A 24575-nucleotide genomic window follows, 5' to 3' on the forward strand; every position below is an offset into this window, starting at 1 on the left:
TTACCTCAAAATTTAAAACTTTATTAAGTCTACATTTCTCTTAATTTCTTAATTGAAGATGAAATAAATAAGAATGAATTAGGTAAATACCTAATTCTTTGATTTTATGATATGTTAATATACCAGTAGAATTATAGATCAGACCAAAGATATAATTAATTTTACCTAAATTAAATCTAGTTATCATGCCTCATAGTTAATAAAAGAGAGGAAGAGAGGATACTGTACATCTTACAATTTTACTTTAGATAATATTCATATATAATAGCAATAAGTTTCACTCTTTAAATATAAGAGTATTTTTCTTCTTTTCTTTTCTTTTCTTTTCTTTTCTTTTCTATTCTTTTCTTTTCTTTTCTTTTCTTTTTTTGCGGTACGCGAGCCTCTCACTGTTGTGGCCTCTCCCGTTGCGGAGCACAGGCTCCGGACACGCAGGCTCAGCGGCCATGGCTCACGGGCCCAGCCGCTCCGCAACATGTGGGATCTTCCCGGACCGGGGCACGAACCCGTGTCCCCTGCATCAGCAGGCGGACTCTCAACCACTGCGCCATCAGGGAAGCCCAAGAGTATTTTTCTTTATTGCTGTTCTACTCTCAGAATATTTGTCATGATAATGAGTTGGTTAGATACATAATTTATGAATGTCATAACTTGACTAGCTGACTGACAGCCATAACTATATAGTCTTAAACGTATCATACTTGATATAGTCTCAGCCAGAATATATGTATACTCTTGATTGGAAGCATGGTTGTTCAGTTTCATTTCTTCTGAAATTAAGTGTCAGGCTTTTAGAAGTTATCATAATAGCAAATGATTCTCAGTTCAGATGTCTAGAATTAAGGTCTGAAAATAAAAAGCAATTTAAAGAAATTCAAAATAGCTTTGACCATTGAGCAGTTCTAGAAACATCTAGTAAAATTTTCAGTCTTAATATATAAAGAAGCTTGGTTAAAAAATCAACTAATATCACTTTATTTACATTTATTGAGCGCTTACCGTGCACCAAGCTCAGTGCTAAATGCTTTTATATACATTATCTCATGGGCTCTTTATAGTAATACTATAAAATAAGTCCATATCCCATCTCTGTTTTTCTGTTGAAAACTGAGGCTAATGGAAATTAAGTTGCTAGTAAGTGTTAAGATTCAAACTCAGTTCAGCCAATTTAAGAACCTTAGAAGTAATATGCATGCATCTGATTCAACTTGAAGTTCTGAGTTTATATTAAAGATATTATTTCCTTAGACTTCTAAATTCTAAATAACAATTTCCCTTATTATTTTTATATTAAGATTTGATGTGCATGTAAGGTTTAATATAGTTTTGTGACTTGAGAACATTGTTACTGTTGTTGACATCTTAATAGGCTCTCTTCAAACAAATTCCAATTCCATAGTATCTTTTTTTTTTTTTTTTTTTTTTTTTGCGGTACGGGGGCCTCTCACTGTTGTGGGGCACAGGCTCTGGACGCGCAGGCTTAGCGGCCATGGCTCACGAGCCTAGCCACTCCGTGGTATGTGGGATCTTTCCGGACCGGGGCATGAACCCGTGTCCCCTGCATCGGCAGGTGGACTCTCAACCACTGCGCCACCAGGGAAGCCCCATAGTATCTTGCTTTAAGTAATCCGGTGGTAGTCATTTTAGGCTTAAGAATAAAAAAGTAATTAGGAAATTATCTTTGAGGGAATTTACAGTAAAATACCTTTAAGTAATAATTTCTTCTAATAGATGTTAATATTTTATTTATAGATTGTTATTTATATGGAACTATATAATAAAGTTACTATTATCTAAAACAGATTACAGTGATTTAATTTCTTAAGGCCTTGCAACATAGTTTACATATACCTAGTATCTGAGATGTTTATGTAGTAAAGTTTATTACTGTCTTCCATATTGCCTACAAAACTATCTTAAATTTCATAAAGAATTAAGTAAAATATTACACTTATTTAAGTTCTTCTATCACCCCATTTTAGGATAGTGCATAAATTTAATTTGAATTATGTAGTGACTTTTGTGATAGTGATCTGTTTTGGTCATTTTCAGAGACATTTTGTTCAGAAATAGAAAACATTTTAGGATTTATGAAAAAATTTCATAGTCCTGGTATAATTTTATCTTCATAAAACCTTTATTCCACATGTACTTTTAAAATCTTTGCTACTTTCTAGTTTTATCTTTAGAACTTTTCATATGTAATTAATCCTATTAAAGTCACTTCTGTGGAATATTTCTGATTGTCATTATTACAGGGAGGAAAAAATGTCTTGAGGATACTGTTGTACAAAAATGTACAATCAATGTAAAAATACATATTTGGTAACAGAGCTGTTAAATGTACAAAAGTATTTTTTAAAAACCAACTCTGTAAAAAAGTCTTTTATAACATCATATTCTGGCATAGCACTCTAGTCAACTATTTTAAATTTTTTGAATATCTGTTTTTCATAATAACAAAAAGATAACATGAATAAACAAATTTAATGATAGAAAAGTAATTCTTTAGTAAGATATATGTTGATAATTATATGACTACTGTTAAAATCTTACTATTACAAAGGTGCCATATATCAATGTTTAGTGTCTTGTTTCTGGAACTATTTCCAAACATATCAGCTGTTTTGAGGAGGCATAACAAAATACTATCTGCTTTTAATTCATTCAATGACAAAAATTTTTAAAGCTTTGTTTTCATTGTGCGTGTTCTTAACAGGCAAAAGAAATATTTATAATAATCATTTTTATTTGTAACCATATAGTTAAATTATGTATATTTATGTGGTGACAGAAGCTGTAGAAATTCATATTATCAAGATGTGATTTTATATATATTTGTTGCGAGCGGGGAGGGACAGCTCATGTGGAAACATATCTGAACATCTTAAAATTTGCTATTATTTAAAGCATACTATTAAATATAGTATAGTACTATAATAATAGTGTAGTACTATTAGCATACTACACTTATCTTTCATACTTGTGATCAGTATCCTTGATTGGGATCCAGTCATATCAAAATTCTAGAGAGAAAGCATTCTCCAATCTTGAAATGCTTACATTTTTCTTTAAGACCTGTGTGTTTTTGATTGACTTTTAGTGTGGGTAAGAGGAAGTTATTGCCATCATTGAAACTTTGTTGTCTTTTTCTGTATTATTAATGATTATATGTTTTTTCTGAGTTTTTTCTTTCTTAAGTGAATTGTAACGTTTTTATTTTTAAATGCAGTGATTAATAGTACTGAAAATCCTATAAAATACCTGATAATTACATATATTAGGCACTTACCAAACACTGTGTTAAATACTTTTTGCACATTTCTCATGGATAATTCACAACATCCCTCTGAGATAGGTCCTATTTCCCGCTTCATGGGGCAAACTCCATCTCATGAAAGAAAAGAAATATGCAGAGAGATAAAGATACAATTTCATTTAATTCAGTTTCAGACATCAGATTTTGAGGTCCCAAATAAAAGTTCCAATGTTTATTTTTAAAATAGTTTGATTTTCAGACATTGATTCATTTTAGCAAATTTTCAGAGTAAATATTGAATTTTAAAAACACATACTCTCTGCTATTTATGTGAGAAATATTCTAACTTGTTCTTCCCTTTTTTCTGCTTCTTCTGCTTCTTTTTTCCTTCTTTTCTTTTTTAATGCATTGTCCTCAGGATGTTTTTATCTAATTGCCTTTTACAAACTAAAATGTAAGATTCCTTTTTTTTTATTGGAAACTATTTTCTCCCTATTGACAATATAAAAGGCTACCATTTGTTGTATATGCACTAAATATCAGGTACGATGCTCAGTATTTTACTTCATTATCTCAAGGGGTTTTCCCAACAACCTTACAATGGAGGTACTGTAATTATCATCCCATTTTACACATAAGGAAGTTGAGGTTCAGAGACGTTAAATTACTTGCCCAAGATCAGAAAGTCATTGGTAGAACTGGGATTCAAACATATGTCTATCTGACTAAAGCTTGTGATTTAATTACTACATTATATATATTACTGCTATAGAATTTTCCGTTTTCTGTGTTTTTCTGTACACAAATGACATTACTCTTTTAAGTAGAATTCAGCAATATGAATATTGTTTTTCAGCTGTGAGTAGCAGAGTGCCCACTGGTTCAAACAGTTCCTCTCAGACGGCAGAATGTCTTACACCTGAGCCCTGTTCGCAGTCTCCAAGCAATGTGGCTTCCCAGTCTGTGCCTCCTGTGTATCCTTCAGTTGACATCGATGCACATGTGAGTAGACTGCTTTATTTATTTATTTATTTTTTGGCTGTGTCGGGTCTTAGTTGCAGCATACAGGGTCTTCGTTGTGGCATGCGGGATCTTTCATTGTGGCGCGTGGGCTTCTCTAGTTGTGGTGCGTGGGCTTCAGAGTGCCCAGGCTCAGTAGTTGTGGCATGTGGGCTCTCTTAGTTGTGGCCCACGGACTCTTAAGGTTTTTTTCCTTTTCCTAGACTGAGAGCAACCATGACACAGCATTAACGCTAGCTTGTGCAGGTGGTCATGAAGAACTTGTATCTGTACTCATAGCACGAGATGCTAAAATTGAACACAGAGACAAAAAAGGTAAGAAATGTTAGTGAGAAATAAAGTTGGAGAGTAATTATATCAGAAAACAATTCATTTTTTACTATCAATAAGTGGTTCCTAGACTATTCAGTGAAAGAATGGGTTCGCATATTTCAATTAAGAATATCTGGATTTGTTAATCTACAGAGCCAAATTATTCTTCAAAAATTCAAAAATTAGACTGTAGATCATCAAGGAAGCAAGCTGTGTTTAGCTTTCTCCTTAATCTAAAAGTAGAGCATGCAGAGGTATCAAAGTTTATTATGAGTATAAACTTTAATAGTTTCGTTTGACTTAGCATTTTCTTTTTATCAGGTGTTTATGGGGTTTTGTCACTAACAAATTAGGGTTTAAAGCAGTTTTATGTTAAATGATTATAAGTATCTGCCCTAAAGACCTTTCCCTACTAAAATAATAGAGAATTAAAAACAGTGCCTTAATATGTTAAAAAACACAAATTTGACCAAGATTTTTATTTTCTGATTTAGGTTTCACACCACTGATCCTGGCAGCAACAGCAGGACATGTTGGAGTTGTTGAAATCCTTTTGGATAAAGGTGGAGACATAGAAGCACAATCTGAACGAACTAAGGATACTCCACTTTCATTGGCATGTTCTGGTGGACGTCAGGAAGTATGTTAATGTTCATTTTGTAAACACTTTACTTGTATTTTAAATATGCATATGCTTAGTAATTTAGCTACATGAATAAAACTTGCATGTGTTTTGACATGTTCTATATATTAAATTTAATGAGAATAGTAAATGCCCTTTTAAAGAATCTGTTTCTTGCCTTTCAGGCAAAATAAAAATTCTCATCATCCTTACGTTTATTGGGATTCAATAGAGCACAGTCCTAACACATGAAATGCAAATTTATCACTCAATAATTGAGGAATAGAAACAGTAACAACTTGTTATTTCAGTATGATTGGAATTTCATAGCTCTGAATTCCTTGATATGAAATTGAATTCATTTCTGTAGTGCTGATATTTGAATATTTAGGGTTTAATTAAAATGTTAAGTATTTAGACAAGGAAGTTATAAGTCCCATTTCTTTGTGCTTCCTTCATTATAAGATAGACCCTTGGTGTAAACTAGATTTCTCTGTTCATATTTTACTTTGTAGGTAGTAGACTTGCTGCTGGCTCGGGGTGCAAATAAAGAACATAGGAATGTGTCTGATTATACACCACTGAGTCTAGCTGCATCTGGAGGATATGTGAATATCATTAAGATTCTGCTTAATGCCGGGGCAGAAATTAATTCAAGGTATCTATCACCTGTTTATTTTATTACTCATGATTAGTAAATTATTACCTTGGAATTAAGTGTTTTCCCCTAAATATTTGGACAGATACCATTTTTAATTAAGACAGTACTAAAGTTGCAAGGCCAACAGTTATTCCTATAATGTGCTTATAAGTAATCAAAGCTTATTTCAGCTAACGTTGCTGTTTTTAAAGAGGTTTCTTTTCAGAAAACATTGTTATATATAGTTGGAAATTTATGGCCTCTGCATAGGGATTATGTTTTAAATTGTGAGATTTTCCTACTTCTAATTATTAGTCTAAACAAATAAAATCTATTCATTGGAGTTAGAAACCTTTCTTCTTACTGAAGCTTTTTCATTTTTTATGTTCTCTATGCTTTTTAAGAAAACAATAGGCAACATATTATTTTAATTTTCTAAGCACATTTTCCCCCCCTTAGGACTGGGAGTAAACTAGGTATTTCTCCCCTGATGTTGGCTGCAATGAATGGACATGTTCCTGCAGTGAAACTGCTGCTTGATATGGGTTCAGACATTAATGCCCAAATAGAGACCAATCGGAACACAGCTCTCACCTTGGCCTGTTTCCAAGGACGAGCAGAAGTAGTGAGTTTGCTTCTGGACCGAAAAGCCAATGTTGAACATAGGGCAAAGGTAAGCATTTTATAACTTGTCCTCTACTTCAGATATATTTTTAATAGAAAGAGCAACTTAAATTGAATGTACTATTTTAAACTGTCATAAGTTAAAACTGATGCCCCAATGCAGGACTGGAGAATAGTGCTATACAATGTGTCACTGGCCATTGGTCAGTGGCACACTATCACCATTCATGACTTTTATTAAAGGCAGTGAAGAAAAATAGAATCAGTACTTTTTTCCAACTTCAGCCTTGAGTGGCTTGAAGAACTCCTTTAATGAGGCATGTGCTTACCATTGGTAAAAACCCCAATCAAAAAAATTGCTGCAGGGACTTCCCTGGTGGCGTGGTGGTTAAGAATCCACCTGCCAATGCAGGGGATATGGGTTGGATCCCTGGTCCAGGAAGAGCCCACATGCCGCAGAGCAACTAAGCCTGTGCACCACAACTACTGAGCCCACGCACCACAACTGCCGAGGCTGTGCGCCACAACTACTGAAGCCCACGTGCCTAGAGCCTGTTCTCCGCAACAAGAGAAGCCACCACAATAAGAAGCCTGTGCACCGCAACAAAGAGTAGCCCCCACTCGCCACAACTAGAGAAAGCCTGCACAGCAACAAAGACCCAATGCAGGGACTCCCCTGGTGACACAGTGGTTAAGAATCCACCTGCCAATGCAGGGAACACGGGTTCAAGCCCTGGTCTGGGAAGATCCCACATGTGCACCATGCTACTGAGCCTGTGCTCTAGAGCTCACAAGCCACAACTACCGAGCCTGTGTGCCACAACTACTGAAGCCCACGCGCCTAGAGTCCGTGCTCCACAACAAGAAAAGCCACCGCGATGAGAAGCCTGCACACCACAACAAAGAGTAGCCCCTGCTGGCCGCAACTAGAGAAAGCCCGTGTGCAGCAACAAAGACCCAACACAGCCAAAAATAAATAAATAAATTTGTTTAAAAAAAAAAAAAAAAAAGACCCAGTGCAGCCATAAATAAATAAATAAAAGCATGACTATTAAAAATAAATTGCTGCATAGATTATACAATTAAGACAACTAAAATCTAATCTGACCACGACATTACTTTTTGTATTACAAGTATTCAGTGTGACCCATTTATCTATTAGAAGTCCTAAAGAAAGCCATATTATTTTGGTAATGATACCAGTAGGAAAAGTCTTCTGGTGAAATGTTGGAGACTAATGAGCAAAGACACATGCATAAAATTTATAAAATGATATTTTAATCTATTTTACCCAAGTTTGAGTAGCATTTAAGGAGTTTATCCTGGGTTATTTAGCAAACTGCCTTTTCAGATAGAGTATATTCTAAACAAGATAGAGTATATTCTAAACAAAGTTTTCCCATTGAACATTGTGCCATATTTAATTTTCTTTTTATTCGTTTTAATATTTCTGTTTGTTGTGCAGAGAAGTTATTGTCTCATGTAAATTTATAACAGTAGAGATGTTATGAAATTGTTTTTTTAGCATGAAATTGTGTATTTTTTTAGCATATTTTTAAAAATTTTTTAGTAAGAGAAATCATTCTAGCATGTCTAACTGAACCTAACAATTTTCACTTGCTGCTTAGTAAAGCTTAAGAGTGAATGTTGCTTAGCTCTCTTGTGAGAGAAAATCAGAAATAGAATACACTTATAAGTCAATTGTTTCAGTCCCTTAAAGAAATTAATATAATTTACTCACATAATTTTTTGGTTTAAACAGACTGGTCTTACCCCTTTGATGGAAGCTGCTTCTGGAGGATATGCAGAGGTTGGAAGAGTTCTCCTAGATAAAGGAGCAGATGTCAATGCCCCCCCTGTGCCTTCCTCAAGAGATACTGCTTTAACAATAGCAGCGGACAAAGGACACTACAAATTTTGTGAGCTCCTGATTAATAGGTGGGTAAATTTTATATTTATTTATAGAATTTCTATGATCCCTTTCACTTGTCAGAGCCTTTACAGTTAATAAAATTGTTTTACTTTATTGACATTTTAAAGAACAGATTATTTGTTTGCTATTTTATAAAAGATGAAAGACAAATTAGAGAAAAATAGAAAAAGTCAGCCTCTTCTCATAGGAAACAAACTCTATTAACATTATTTGATTTTTATAGGGGAGCCCATATTGATGTTCGTAACAAGAAGGGAAACACACCACTTTGGTTGGCATCCAATGGTGGTCATTTTGATGTGGTGCAATTGCTAGTGCAAGCAGGTGCTGATGTGGATGCAGCAGATAACCGGAAAATCACGCCTCTTATGTCAGCATTTCGCAAGGTAACTTGATGTGGGGGAAAAAGGATAGAATTTGTTTAAAACTACTAAATTTTAAGTTGAAATCGTGAGAAAGATAAATTGGTCTTGAGGAATTGACTCTGTTTCTATATACAAACCTTTGCTGTCTTTCCACTTTCTTTGTGGCCAAATCTAAGAGCTATATGGTAGTTCCCTATAAGCAACTTGGTTGTTAAATCACTTGGTGTCTTGACTAGTTTTGTTATGTTTTTGTACATAAAACGTGAGATTTAAGGACAGTTATTATATGTAGATGAATGTTTTCTCTACCTAAAGAACAAAAACAAGTGGACTCTCATAAAAATTTATTATACCTCCTGTATATATTAAGGCTTACTTATCTGCTCTATTTTACAAAGCTTTCCCATTGCAATTGTGATAACATGTAAACTACTTAATGTGGCTCACAAAGCCCTGCATGAATGGCTCATGCCAGCCTCAGACCAATCATTTCTACTCCCCTTCCCCTTTGGTCACTACACTTCAGCCACTGGCCTAGAATGCACTAAATTTTTAAATTCCTGAGGGCCTTTGCTCACTGGTTTTCTTTTCCTGAAATGTTCTTTTCCTTACTCTTCACCTGGCTCACTTCTCTTCATCCTTTAATATCTACTCGTCCTTAAATATCACTTCTCAGAAAGTCCTTTTCTAACTCCCAATCTGAAAAGTTTCTCTTGTTCTGTTTTATAGTTCACTGTTATTTTCCTTATCTCATTTTGTAATTATACATTCAAACATGTATTACTTTTTTAATGCCCATCTCCCCAGTTAGACTACAAGATCTGTGAAAGCTAAGATTCATGACTGTCTTTTTCACCAGTGTTTGTACCCAGTTGTTCAGCTCAGTGCCTGACACATACTAGATGGTCAGTAAATAGCTATTGAATGAGAGCAGTGTAAGTTATGAGTCTTAAAAAAAATCTTAAATATTTCAATTTTTTTCTTTCCTTTTAATTGAGGTATAATTTATATATAGTAAAAACACAAATCTAAGGTACATGAATTTTGATAAATGCATATACCTATGTAACCCACACTCCATAAAGATATAAAATACTTCCATAATCCTAGAAAGTTTCATCATGCCCATCCTCAGTTAATTCCCTGCCCCAGAGGCAGCCACTTTTCTGATTTTTGTCACCATCAGACTAATTTTTTTTTTTTTTTTTTTGGCCACACCGTGCGCTGTACGGGATCTTAATTCCCCAACCAGGGATCGAACCCATGCCCCTTGCAGTGGAAGTGTGGAGTCTTAACCACTAGACTGCCAGGGAAGTCCCCCCATCAGACTAATTCTTGAAGATTAAACGAGCTTTAGTAAGAGGGGAAACAATGCAAGTTTGGTTATGTTAAAATAGATGTACTTACAATTGATTACAGATCATCCAGCCCCTGACAATGGCATTTAGAAAGTGTTTTACCTAGATTCAAGTCATAGAACTCAAGATAAATATGACAACCTACCTTGTTTATTTTCGTAAGATAGAGCCAAAATAATGCTTTGAAATCTAGAACATCCTCTTTGTTTTCGGACTAATTTCCCTTTTATATTGAGATTCATTTCACGTCACCAATTTTTATTTTACTAATCGATTTATTCTAGGAGATATATATTTTTTAAAGTTTGTCTGTTTTCAATGGGATGTGGGCAGATTAAATTCAGGAGAAATGTCGTTTGGTCCACCATATATTTCCCAGCATGTTGTACTTATCGTTTTCTGTTTATAAACTCAACACTGTTTCTATTTTCATAATTTCAATTTTAAGTTTAGTAAACTCTCAAGTGTTACTGTACCTTTTACCCTTAAGATTTTAAGCATATGGGCCAATTTTGAAAGTATTCTTTTGTGTATTTTTTGTTATACTTCTTACAGGGTCATGTAAAAGTTGTTCAGTATTTGGTGAAAGAGGTCAATCAGTTCCCTTCTGATATAGAATGCATGAGATACATAGCAACAATCACAGATAAGGTAGGTTTAATATGCTGTTGAAGCACATTTTTGTTCTTTGTTGAATTATATGCCAGAGTATATGTTAGCAGCCCGTTCTTTTCATCCTCTATGAGACTGATCATCTGATTTTTCTATGCTTTAGTTTCCCCATTTGCAAATGAGTATATTTTTTATAAATTATTTTGAGATTTCCTTCCTATTATGGACCATAATTACAGTGACTGCAGCTAAAGTTTATTACTAGACTATTAGCCTGATTAGAAAATTTTCTAAGAACACAAACTTTTTAGAAAATGGTACCTTATTTTGATTTTTCAATCAAAGACTAGACTCAAAGGATAGCTTAATTTGGTTTAGTGAATATTCAGTAATTTGAGGCTTTAAGCCCTGAACTTTGGTATACTTATCAGCTCAAGTTTTATTGGCCTGTTTATGTGTTCCTATATTTATATAATTCCATTTTCCACTATAGGAACTGTTGAAAAAATGTCACCAGTGTGTTGAGACAATTGTGAAGGCTAAAGACCAGCAGGCTGCAGAAGCAAATAAGAATGCAAGTATTCTTTTAAAGGAACTTGATCTGGAAAAGGTGAGTGGGAAAAATAATTTTCCTTATTAGAAATGGTTGAAAATCTAGTAGAATAAATTTGCCACTGATATGACCATAATCTTAACAAAATCTCTTTTTAAAAAATGATTAATAGATTATCAAACTACCATCAATTTTTTGATTCTGACCTATACATAAAAAATACTTTTAACCGTATAAGTGAGGAATTAGTTTCTGAGCAGATCACAATTTTCCAAATAACATTACTGCCTAAGTGGTTTTAATATTAGTCTGGGAAGAAATTTTTTTAAACATTGGAAATCTTTTGTTTATTATAAGATCTGGGCTATAAATGGTTTATTAGATCCTTAATTAAAGAGCAAGTATCTAAGTTTCCTAGGATGTGTGGTAGTATAATTGAAAAAGTTAAAAAAAAAAAAAAAGGTTGCTTTTCTGAGGCTTAGTGTGCTTACCTGGAAAAGGAGGGTGTTATTATGAACCCAGAAGTTATATTAAAAGAATAAATAGCATAATCAAGTAGAGTTATTATAGAAATGCAGGAGATAGCTTAATATTAAGATATTTTGTTGATGATAAAAGGAAGGAAAAGGATCATTTTGAGAGATGCTAAAATTTTGACATCAATTTTTAATTTTAAAAAAAATCAAAACTTGTAAGTTAAAAACAGAAGAAAAAATTGCTTACAAATCAACAAGAAAGGGATTTCCCTGGTGGTCCAGAGGTTAAGACTTTGCCTCTAATCCCACATGCCTCGTGGCCAAAAAACCAAAATATAAAACAGAAACGATATTGTACAAATTCAATAAAGACTTTAAAAATGGTCATATCAAAAAAAAAATGAGAAAAAGATAACTTGCCCAGAATGAAAAATGATCACACAAATGGGCAATTCACAGAAGAAATATAAATGTTCAATAAATACATGGAGAACGCTCAACTTCATGAATAAACAAAGAAATGCACAGTGAAAGAGTGATTTAAATTTCTTTTACCAGATTAGGAAAACTTAAAATTTAAAGGTTTGGTAATAGATATTGATGGCTAGGGTATGCAGAAATTAGCCTTCTAGTATGATTTTTGATGTATGGTATAAATTAGTATAACTATTAATGGAGATGATTTGACAAATGCATTAAATTAAAAAGGGTGCATACCTACTCCAGTCACTCGTCTTCTAGAAATTTAGCCTAAGGTAAATACTTTGATAAATGCTCAAAGATGTGAACATACAAAAGGACATTCACTGTTAAATTGCTTATAACAGGGGGAAGGGTATAAACCTTAAAGTTTTATCATTAGGAAATTAAATAAATTTAATACCTCCATGATAAACTTGATTACAGTTAAAATCAGAAGGGGGAAACTAATATTCATTTTTAAATGAAGTTTGAAGATTGATGACTACTAAGGTCCCTCCTGTGTTCTATAATTTTTAGTTTTGTTTAACTACCCAGGGATATGGTCAGCAATTCCTTAAACAGCCGTTTTGCTCTTATGCCAATCGAGTGATGAAACTGCATATTCAGTTAACAATTATTTTTTCTCTTAATGCTCAGCCCCTTTCTCATTTACATAGGGGGTTGACAGACTTTATTTTATTATTTTTTATTTTTTTGCGGTACGTGGGCCTCTCACTGCTGTGGTCTCTCCCGTTGTGGAGCACAGGCTCTGGACGCGCAGGCTCAGTGGCCATGGCTCATGGGCCTAGCCGCTCCGCGGCATGTGGGATCTTCCTGGACCAGGGCACGAACCCGCGTCCCCTGCATTGGCAGGCGGACTCTCAACCACTGCACCGCCAGGGAAACCCAACTTTTTATTTTTTTATTCTTTATTTTTTTAATTTTAATTAAAAAATTGTTTTGGTTTCACCTCGTGGTTGTGGGATCTTAGTTCCCCGACGAGGGACTGAACCCAGGCCCTTGGCAGTGAGAGCGCAGAGTCCTAACCACTGGACCACCAGGGAATTCCCAACAGACTTTTTCTATGAAATGCTGAAGAGTAAATATTTTAGGCTTTGTAGGCCCATACGATCTCTGTCATAACTCCTTGACTCTGCTGTTATAGCACGAAAGCACCCATAGACAATGCCTAAATGAATGTGTTCCAATAGAACTTTATTTATGGACATCAAAATTTTAATTTCATAATATTTTCATGTCACAAAATATTCTTCTTTTTATTTTTTCAACCATTTAAAATGTAAAAGTCTTAACACTCAGGCCATAGTTTGCCGATGCCTGATTAGATAAGTAAAAATGTCAAAGAGTAACTCATGACTCAGAATGGTAAATTATAGTTTTGAGGAAAATGCTTTACTTAATTACCAGGACAACTGGACTTCACTGACAGATTCTTATGGTGAACCTTTTTTAGATAATTTCCACACAAATATGAGTAATTTGATGTATTTTCTGTTTGTTTTGAGTTTTCATTATGATGTGAGGTGACCATTACCATGTTCCCCTGTCTGAAAAAAATATATTTTCTAGTACTAACCAAAGCAAAGCTATAAAGTAAGGTGAAAGTAATTTCTATAATGGCCTCCTGTGGATATTTTCATAGTGAAATTTGTTAATACCTTATAAAAGCATAATAGCTGCATTTTATTTTATTTTTTTAACATCTTTATTGGAGTATAATTGCTTTATAGTGGTGTGTTAGTTTCTGCTGTATAACAAAGTGATATATACATATATCCCCATATCTCCTCCCTCTTGCTTCTCCCTCCCACCCTCCCTATCCCACCTGTCTAGGTGGACACAAAGCATCGAGCTGATCTCCCTGTGCTATGTGGCTGCTTCCCACTAGCTATCTGTTTTACATTTGGTAGTGTATATATGTCCATGCCACTCTCTCACTTGTCCCAGTTTACCCTTCCCCCTCCCCCATCCTCATGTCCATTCTCTATGTCTAAGTCTTTATTCCTGTCCTGCCCCTAGGTTCTTCAGAACCTTTTTTTTTTAGATTCCATATATATGTGTTAGCATATGGTATTTGTTTTTCTCTTTCTGACTTCCTTCACTCTGTATTACAGTCTCTAGGTCCATCCACCTCACTACAAGTAACTCAATTTCATTTCTTTTTATGACTGAGTAATATTCCATTGTATATATGTGCCACATCTTCTTTATCCATTCATCTGTCAATGGGCATTTAGGTTGATTCCATGTCCTAGCTATTGTAAATAGAGCCACAATGAACATTGTGGTACATGACCCTTTTTGAATTATGGTTTTCTCAGGGTATATGCCCCGTAGTGAGATTGCTCGGTCGTATGGTAGTTCTATTTTTAGTTTTTTAAGGAACCTCCATACTGTTCTCCTTAGTGGCTGTATCAATTTACATTTCCACCAGCAGTGCGAGAGGGTTCCCTTTTCTCCACACCCTTTCCAGCAATAGCTGCATTTTAGTCAAACAAATGCCACATAAATCTATGGTTTTGCTTATTCTGGACATTTCATATAAATGGAATCAGACAGTATTTGGTCCTCTGTGACTGGCTTCTTGCAATTCATAATGTATTCAAGGTTCATCCATGTTGTAGCATGTATCAGTACTTCATTTATTTATTTATTTATTTATTTATTTACTGCTGCATAATATCCCATTATATAGATATACCACATTTTGTTTACCCATTTATTAGTTGATGGACATGTAGGTTGTTTCTGTTTCATAGGTATACAAGTTTTTTGTTTGTTTTGTTTTAACTTGGAATGCTTCATGAATTTGTGTTTCATCCTTATGCAGGAGCCCTGCTAATCTTCTCTGTGTTATTTCAATTTTTTTAGTATATATGGTGCTGAAGCAAGCATGGTATACAAGTTTTTGTATGAATATGTTTTCATTGGGTATATATCTAGGAATGGAATTGCTAGATCATATGGCAGTTCTGTGTTTAACCATTTGAGAAACTTCTAGATTGTTTTCCAAGGTAGCGGCACCGTTTTATGATCCTACCAGCAGTATATGAAGGCTTCGATTTCTTCATATCCTCACCATGATTTGTTTTATCTGTCTTTTTGTTGATTATAGGCATCCTAGTGACAGTGAAGTGGGTATCTCATTTTGATTTGATTTGCTTTTCCCTGATGGCTTGTGATATTGAGCATCTATCTCTTCATGTGTTTATTGGCCATTTGTATATGTTGTTTGGAGAAACGTCTGTTCAGATCCTTTGCCCATTTTTTAATTGAGTTATTTGTCTTTTCATTATTGAGTTAACGAGTTCTTTATAAATTCTTGATACAAGCCCTTACCAGATAAGCAAAAATTTTTCACCATTTTATGGGTTGTCTTTTCACTTTATTGATGATCCCTTTGAAACACAAAAACTTTTAATTTTGATTATGTCCAGCTTACCTATTTCTTCTTTTGTTGCTTTTATAAATGTGTGTTAAGACTGACATCTATGGGAAACCCCATGTATCATAAACAAAAATATCATTTCATTATTTTTTTTAAATTACTGCCTTATTGATAAAATGAGATACCTACTTTATTTGCAGTCAAGAGAGGAGAGCAGAAAGCAGGCTCTTGCAGCTAAAAGAGAGAAAAGAAAAGAAAAGAGAAAAAAGAAAAAAGAGGAGCAGAAAAGGAAGCAGGAAGAAGATGAGGAAAACAAACCTAAGGAGAATTCAGAACTACCAGAGGATGAAGATGAAGAGGAGAATGATGAAGATGGTGAGCAATGAACCATCTGAATTAGTGATAAAATTCTTCTGTGTTTATCAACTTCATTTTGAGTGCTTTTTGCTCTCAAAACTAATTCTAGTTAAATATTCAGTTACTTTAATCTGAAATAGACAGTTGACTTCCATAGTAAATACTTCTATATATTTTACATTGTAAAGTGACACAGAGAAACTGAAGGGGGAAGGCAAGCACATAATTTGAAGACATTCAGTTGTAACTTAAGTTCCCCTGTAAAAACATTATGTATGTCCTAAAAGTGATAACAGTAAGAGGTTTGCCAGCTTTTCTTCAGGTTCTTCTCTACCCTCTCCTTCCCCAGTTGGAAACTGGGAAGAGGTCCAGTTCCTCAATAAATTTTTAACTAAGGTTCAGTCTTGAAGCTCTATTGGGTTGGGGTCCATTACTCTCAGAGTTGTTTATTGTACAGTCTGGCAGTGGTTGTAGTAGGCAAATAATTTTGCTCTATTTGACTTCTAATTCTAAAATGCTATTTGAAAAATTTCTTAAATTCAAACTATATTGTGATTTTTGTATAGTTTATGAGACTAGCATTTCAGATCTTAAGAATGTTAATGTTTTATACCAAGTTAGACATCAAAATATGATATAGTGTATTCTCACAACAGTAAAGATTTCTTTATTTACTAGTGAATACTGGTAAAAGGAAAATATGACCTAAGGGTCTGAATTATTAGGTATATTCTGTCACAATTTGTTTTGAGATCTGTGGCTCTCAGTGTGATTTTTATCCTTTTTCATAATTTCAGTGGAGCAAGAAGTTCCCATAGAACCTCCTAGTGCGACCACCACCACCACAATCGGAATCTCTGCAACATCTGCAACATTCACAAATGTGTTTGGGAAAAAAAGGGCCAATGTTGTGACAACTCCCAGCACCAATCGGAAAAATAAGAAGAACAAAACAAAAGAGACACCTCCCACTGCACATTTAATATTACCAGAACAACATATATCCTTAGCACAGCAAAAGGCAGATAAGAATAAAATAAATGGAGAACCCAGAGGTGGCGGTGCAGGTGGGAATAGTGATTCAGATAACTTGGACAGCACAGATTGCAACAGTGAGAGTAGTAGTGGTGGTAAAAGCCAAGAGTTAAATTTCACTATGGATGTGAATTCCTCTAGTGATAGGAGATACCCCTCACTGCTACTCCATTCCCAAGAAGAAAAGACAAGTACTGCTGCTTCCAAAACCCAGACACGGTAAAATTTTCTGACTTGTTAACTCTGCACCTACCTTTCCTTTTTCATGCCTGGCACAAGAACTTGAAGTAACATAAGTTGTGTTGAACAATTGAAGTCTACCACATTACCTGTCTTCAGCATTTAAAACTGAAATTCACCAGTGTGCTCCTTATCATGTGCTAGTTATGCAATGAGATTGTTAGAACTTTTAACAGTCAACTTTGAAGCTGAAAATATTAGCGTTCCTTGATTTTAACTATGTCATTTTTATTGATTATATATAGTTCTTTTGGCTTCTGAATACATTTTAATACTAAAATAAATAATGGACTCTTTGCCCTATTTCTATTTTTCTGAATTGTTAATAATTTGATGTGCCAAATTTTTTTTTAACAAGGTTTTTGGGTTTTTTTATATATATTTATTTAATTTTGGCTGCATTGGGTCTTGGTTGCTGCACACGGGCTTTCTCTAGTTGTGGCGAGCGGGGGCTACTCTTTGTTGCGGTGCGCGGGCTTCTCATTGCAGTGGCTTCTCCTGTTGCAGGGCACAGGCTCTAGACACGTGGGCTCAGTAGTTGTGGCTCGCGGGCTCTAGAGCACAGGCTCAGTAGTTGTGGTGAGCAGGCTTAGTTGCTCCACGGCATGTGGGATCTTCCCGGCCCAGGGCTCGAACCCGTGTCCCTGCATTGGCAGGTGGATTCTTAACCACTGCGCCACCAGGGAAGCCCTGGTGTGCCAAATTTTAATTCAGATACTTCAGCAAATCTCTTGAGTTTCTATCTTAAAATTTATCATTTATTGGCCTTGATATTTCTCTTCTCAGACTTGAAGGTGAAGTGAATCCTAATTCCTTATCAACAACGTACAAGTCAGTGTCGTTGCCATTAAGCTCTTCAAACATAAAGCTGAATCTGACTAGCCCTAAAAGGGGGCAAAAAAGAGAGGAAGGGTGGAAAGAAGTTGTTCGAAGGTAAGTAGTATTAGTCTCGTCTTTTTAACTTTTCTCCTCTTGTGAGATGGTTATCCAGTTAATTAATGAATAATTTGAATGTGGTTATTATATTCAATTGCAATGGCATACTACATCCAGAGTAGGCTAAAGCAAAATTAGAAACAGTATGTAAATTTTGTATGCATATTTTATATGATACAAGAAATGTTGGCTTTAGAATAACAAAAAATATTTTATTAAAACATAAGACATACAGTTTACAGACAAACCATACAAAAAGGTCACAGGCTTCTTAAGGGGAAGATTCAATTGACAGCAAAGTCATAATGCTATTTGTGAAGGCTATGATGTTTGTTTAATGGTCCCATTTTGATTCAGACAAGTTTGTCCATCTACAGCATTTAAATAAAGTTAGACTTCGCTAGAGAATCTATATCTGCTTTTAACCAATGCAGTTAGATCACCATAAAGAGTGGGGGGGAGCCCATAAAATTAAAACTACCTTTTCCCTCAAAATAAATAAATAAATACAAATACCAACACCCCTGCAGCTAACTTTGACAACTCCCTTCATTCACACTGCTTTATACTTAAACCATGATGGGGGAAATGAATAAAAGCAGACAGGAGCCATTGCTTTTAAATGTTTCACACAATCCAGAAGGTATTTCTAGCCTCTGCTCATGCTTTACAACAGGGAATCAGAATAAGACATAGGTTTGCTAATGTGCACTTAATCACCAAAGGACTAAGATGTCTGAGTTTTTATTCTGTAATTTTTCTAAGACTTTGTGTCCATTAAAAGCAAACAAAAAAGGAAGAAGTCTTGGCAGAACAGAAGTGAAGCACAATTGATGATCAGATTGATTTAAGTATTATTCATGGCCTGGTCTATGCTCTAGCTTTCAAAATAGCTAAATATATTCTTCCCAGTTTGTCTACATTAGGATATTAAATTTTGATCATGAAATTTATTTTAGAGTCTACAATTGGGTATTCTTCTGGAAGGTATAGTTCAAAGTTTGAGGGTCCCTCCCTAGGAGGGAATCCTGGCAGCCAGCAGTGACCACATGAAAATAATGGGTGTTGTTCTCATTTGGTTCTGCCAGCAAACACTGGGTTTCTGTGATAATCCTGCAGGACACCCAGGCCATCTTGTCAGATCCCAAAATCAGCCTCTGGTGTTTTCTCACACAAGTGGAAGTCCCAGGCTCCACCTGTGGATTGCTTTTTATGTACAAATCTGAGACTTTATTTTTTATTGCTAAGTAAAGTTGTTGACACTGATAAGCTGCCTTTATTCATTTTCAGTATGGAGTTTAACAATGTGGTATGCATTATTTTAATTTTGAAAGTATCGATATATGATTATTGCAGTTTAGTTAACATGTGATAGTTTATGCAGATTTGAATGCTGAGATCATGAGTGACTTAAATATAATTTTTTTAAATGGCAGTGTGTTTTTTACCTTCACTAAATTAAATTCAATATAATAAGAGGCCAGTTTCTAAAATAAAAACTTCTAGTAATTTCCTCTTTAAGGTTTGAGAAATACTATTCTACAAATGTTCATGAACATACTTACTGAGACATCTTTTTTTTTATTAATTAATTTATTTTTGGCTGCGTTGGGTCTTTGTTGCTGTGCGCGGGCTCTCTCTAGTTGTGGTGAGCAGGGGCCACTCCTCCCTGCGGTGCATGGGCTTCTCACTGCGGTGGCTTCTTGTGTTGCCAAGCACGGGCTCTAGGCGCGTGGGCTTCAGTAGTTGTGGCACACAGGCTTAGTTGCTCCATGGCATGTGGGATCCTCCCAGGCCAGGGATTGAACCCATATCCCCTGCATTGGCAGGCGGATTCCCAACCACTGCGCCACCAGGAAAGCCCGAGACATCTTTTTTAATAGACCTTTTGATTTCATAAGCTCATGTGTGGTCTTCATTTTGTAGGTCAAAGAAATTGTCTGTTCCAGCCTCAGTGGTTTCCAGGATAATGGGAAGAGGAGGATGCAACATTACTGCAATACAAGATGTTACTGGTGCCCATATTGATGTGGATAAACAAAAAGATAAGAATGGCGAGAGAATGATCACAATAAGGTAATTGTGAGATATATGTATCGTTAGTTCTATGAGGAAATTAAATTTTATTAGAAGTACATTTTTGTTAGGTATGGTACAATCAAGAATTCTGTTTCATGATAAAGATGACCTAGTTTTGTATATTTTTGATCTTGTTCTGTTTTTTTGTTTGTTTTCTCCCCAGGGGTGGTACAGAATCAACAAGATATGCAGTTCAACTTATCAATGCACTTATTCAAGATCCTGCTAAGGAACTGGAAGACTTGATTCCTAAAAACCATATCAGAACACCTGCCAGCACCAAAGCCATCCATGCAAACTTCTCATCTGGAGTAGGCACCACAGCAGCTTCCAGTAAAAATGCATTTCCCTTGGGTGCGCCAAGTCTTGTAACTTCACAGGCAACAACATTATCTACGTTCCAGCCCACTAATAAACTTAATAAGAACGTTCCAGCAAATGTACGTTCTTCTTTCCCAGTTTCTCTACCCTTAGCTTATCCTCACCCTCATTTTGCCCTGCTGGCTGCTCAAACTATGCAACAGATTCGGCATCCTCGTTTACCCATGGCCCAGTTTGGAGGAACATTTTCACCTTCTCCTAACACTTGGGGACCATTCCCAGTGAGACCTGTGAATCCTGGCAACACAAATAGCTCTCCAAAGCATAATAATACAGGCCGTCTACCTAACCAGAACGGGACTGTTTTACCCTCAGAGTCTGCTGGACTAGCTACTGCCAGTTGTCCTATCACTGTCTCTTCTGTAGTTGCTGCCAGTCAGCAACTGTGTGTGACTAATACCCGGACTCCTTCATCAGTCAGAAAGCAGTTGTTTGCCTGTGTGCCTAAGACAAGTCCTCCAGCAGCAGTGATTTCCTCTGTGACAAGCACTTGTAGTTCCCTGCCTTCTGTCTCCTCTGCACCTATCACTAGTGGGCAAGTTCCCACCACATTTCTGCCTGCAAGTACTCCTCAAGCACAGCTTTCTTCACAAAAGACGGAGTCTTTCTCTGCCATGCCAGCCCCCAAAGAGAAAGTGTCCACACAGGACCAGTCCATGGCAAACCTGTGTACCCCCTCTTCAACTGCCAACAGCTGCAGTAGCTCTGCCAGCAACACCCCAGGAGCTCCAGAAACTCACCCATCTGGTAGTCCCACTCCTCCCTCCAATAGCACACAGGAGGAAACACAGCCATCCAGTGTGTCTGATTTAAGTCCTATGTCAATGCCTTTTGCATCTAATTCAGAACCTGCTCCATTGACTTTGGCATCACCTAGACTGGTTGCTGCTGATAATCAGGATACCAGTAATTTACCTCAGTTAGCTGTACCAGCACCTCGAGTTTCTCATCGAATGCAACCCAGAAGTTCTTTTTACTCTGTGGTACCAAATGCAACTATACACCAGGATCCCCAGTCTATTTTTGTGACAAATCCAGTTCCTTTAACACCACCTCAAGGCCCACCAGCTGCAGTGCAGCTTTCTTCAGCCATGAACATTATGAATGGTTCTCAGATGCACATTAACCCAGCAAATAAATCTTTGCCGCCTACGTTTGGCCCAGCCACACTTTTCAATCACTTCAGTAGTCTTTTTGACAGCAGTCAGGTGCCAGCTAACCAGGGTTGGGGAGATGGTCCACTGTCCTCACGAGTTACTGCAGATGCCTCTTTCACTGTTCAGTCAGCGTTCCTGGGTAACTCTGTACTTGGACACTTGGAAAACGTGCACCCTGACAACTCCAAGGCACCTGGCTTCAGATCACCTTCCCAGCGAGTTTCTACTAGTCCAGTTGGTAAGTTATTATAACTATCATTACCTCACAGTTTGGGGCTTTAACAACATAATCTAACCTTCCAAAATAATAAAGCATTTATTTTGTACATAATATTGCATGATCTTTTAAAGAAATGAAGGTTTGTCATAAATAGTAAAGACCCCTTAATGACTGCTGATTGAGTGGCCAAAATGTAGGTAAGTCACTCACATATGAGCTGCTTTATATTCTCTTTTATGATCTCTCTGTACCTCATTTCAAGGAAGTTATACCTTGTGTCAGCCCATTTTCTTAGAATTGGTATAAGATGATATTAATAAAAAAGGACTCATAGGATGCTTCAAGCATTCCAAATTTACAGACATTTTTTAAATCATAGTGATTGCCTGCATTTCTGAGATTAAAAAGGTTGGGTTACGAAGGTGTTTAGGTTACAGTCCATAATCTACATTCTTTGTTTTCAGTCTTGGGTGCTCAGAATGAATATTAAATGATGTCATAACTCTATATTATTTATATTAGATAGAGCTATTTGAAGAGATCCAGTCATGTATAGGCTCATATTTAACAACAACAAAAAAAAAAACATTTTGAACCAGCTGTTTGTTCTTTGAAATTAGAAATTGGCTGCTGAGTCAGTATAAGAAAGATTTAGAAAGATAAGAGGCTAGTGGTGGCTTGGAGATATTTGGAAAACCAGAATCTATTTTCCAGAGTCTAAGGGCCAAATTTTAGTCCAATCTCTTTGCTCTATTCTGAAAAACAAATTAGAAATTGTGGCTGACCTAGAATGGGGGTAATAAGAACTAGTGCCACTTAGCATTTTTCTTCCAGTTGAAAAACTGTCCCATAGCCCATCTTTCCTTTTTGCTAATTATAAACTGATCTAGGTTGTTTAAAATTTGTGAGTTTATGGATATGGCATAGCCTTAGCTTTTCTATCAGATACGTTTCCATTTACTTATCTTTTCGGAAAACATAGCTGTTACATCATCTTTTGAATAGAAATAAAGCTTGCATAAGACAGTCTGTGGTCCAAAATACTCTCTTGGATTTTTTTTCTTCTTTTCTATAAATAGGTATCTATTTTAACTTTTCATTTTGGCAGACTAATAAAAAGGTTTTCAGAGGCCCCAGAATGAAAGAAGAGCTCATTGCCAGTGCTCAGACTGTGGTAAAAATTAATTTTTTAATTAATCCTTGACTTGATTGGCACTAACTAATACGTGAATTTAGAGTGCCTTAGCTAGAGTGGGACTTCAGATCTCTCATATTCCAATGTTTGAGCTCTTTGCACTCCACATTCTATATCCCAGAAGATGTGCAAATTATGAATGGCTGGAGAAAAGAAAGTCAAGGAAATCATCCATCTAGTTTGGTAGCAAACAAGGTTTGGGAACCTGAATTATTCAGATCTATAACATCAAAATTATTTATTACTAGTTAAAAAATAATTTTTTAAAAAAGCAAGCATTAATCCTTGACCTTCCTTCCGGGGTCCAGGATTGATTAAGCTTGGCTTCATTTCTTAACTGTCTGGGTGGTTTCTTTTGTTGATGCTCTTCTTTCGTGGATATAGTTTAGTTTTCCTAGTTTGCAGGTAAGAAATAGTGATACTTAAAAAGACGGGAAAGCATGTGGAGAAACTGGAACCTTCAAACACTGCTGGTAGAAACTTAAAATGGTACGTCATTTGGAAAAACAGTTCAACAGTTCCTCAAAAAGTTAAAAAGAGTTACCATGATCCAGTAATTCTGTTCCTAGGTATACCCAAGAGAAAACATGTGTCTACACAAAGACTGGTACATAAATGTTCATAGCAACACCATTCCTAAGAGCCAAAATGTGGAAACAGTCCAATGTCCATCAGCTGATGAATGGAAAAACAAAATGTGGTATATCTGTATAAGATATTATTCTTAGTATAATGTATATTCTGTATTATGAGATACAATGAAAGAAATGAAGTACTCATTTGTGCTACAACATGGGTAGACTGAAAACATTTTGCTGAGTGAAAGAAGCCAGTCACAAAAGACCACATATTATATAATTCTTTTTATATAAAATTTCCAGAATAAGCAAATCTAGAGAGACAGAAAATATATTAGTGGTTGCTTAGAGGTTCAGATATGGGGTAAAGGAGGATAGAGAGTGACAGATAATGCATACAGAGTTTCTTTTAGGGTAGACAAAAATGTTCTAAAATTGATTGTGGTGATGGTTGTACAACCCTGTGAATATACTAAAAGCCTTTGAATTATATACTTTATAGATGAATAAGACCTGCTTGAAAAGTTTTGAATTTTTTATGTTGATATTAACTACTTTTTTCTGAAATGAGTACCTATAGTCCTTTTCCAGATCCTTGACCTCTTTCCCTAAAATGTTCTCCAGAGAAAGCAGTGGAATTTGAGAATACTGCTAAATTCAGACTCATGCAAACTAGATAGAAACTTTGATGTAGTTTGCAGCTGTTGATTTTTTTTTTTTAATCAGATGGAATACTGAAATTATCTTTAGTT

At 35.6% G+C, this 24575-nt stretch overlaps 1 protein-coding gene and 1 non-coding gene across 2 annotated transcripts in view; one reads left to right on the forward strand and one right to left on the reverse strand.

The window, feature by feature from the left end:
• The window catches only part of ANKHD1 (ankyrin repeat and KH domain containing 1), a 114439-nt gene that overhangs the window by 85047 nt on the left and 4817 nt on the right, over nt 1-24575 (forward strand). The window contains exons 16-29 of the mRNA XM_065874076.1: nt 4116-4261; nt 4483-4594; nt 5086-5231; nt 5729-5871; nt 6313-6526; nt 8240-8415; nt 8634-8796; nt 10689-10784; nt 11239-11355; nt 15846-16020; nt 16800-17256; nt 18064-18210; nt 20140-20289; nt 20456-22068. Of these exons, the coding sequence (XP_065730148.1) occupies nt 4116-4261; nt 4483-4594; nt 5086-5231; nt 5729-5871; nt 6313-6526; nt 8240-8415; nt 8634-8796; nt 10689-10784; nt 11239-11355; nt 15846-16020; nt 16800-17256; nt 18064-18210; nt 20140-20289; nt 20456-22068 (3855 nt within the window). The remainder of the gene's footprint in view (nt 1-4115; nt 4262-4482; nt 4595-5085; nt 5232-5728; nt 5872-6312; nt 6527-8239; nt 8416-8633; nt 8797-10688; nt 10785-11238; nt 11356-15845; nt 16021-16799; nt 17257-18063; nt 18211-20139; nt 20290-20455; nt 22069-24575) is intronic.
• Nucleotides 15043-15152, reverse strand: LOC136121737 (U6 spliceosomal RNA). Its single transcript, XR_010655758.1, has one exon. It is a non-coding gene; the product is annotated as a U6 spliceosomal RNA (small nuclear RNA).

Source organism: Phocoena phocoena, chromosome 3, assembly GCF_963924675.1.
Source record: "Phocoena phocoena chromosome 3, mPhoPho1.1, whole genome shotgun sequence".
Taxonomy (NCBI): Eukaryota; Metazoa; Chordata; class Mammalia; order Artiodactyla; family Phocoenidae; genus Phocoena; species Phocoena phocoena.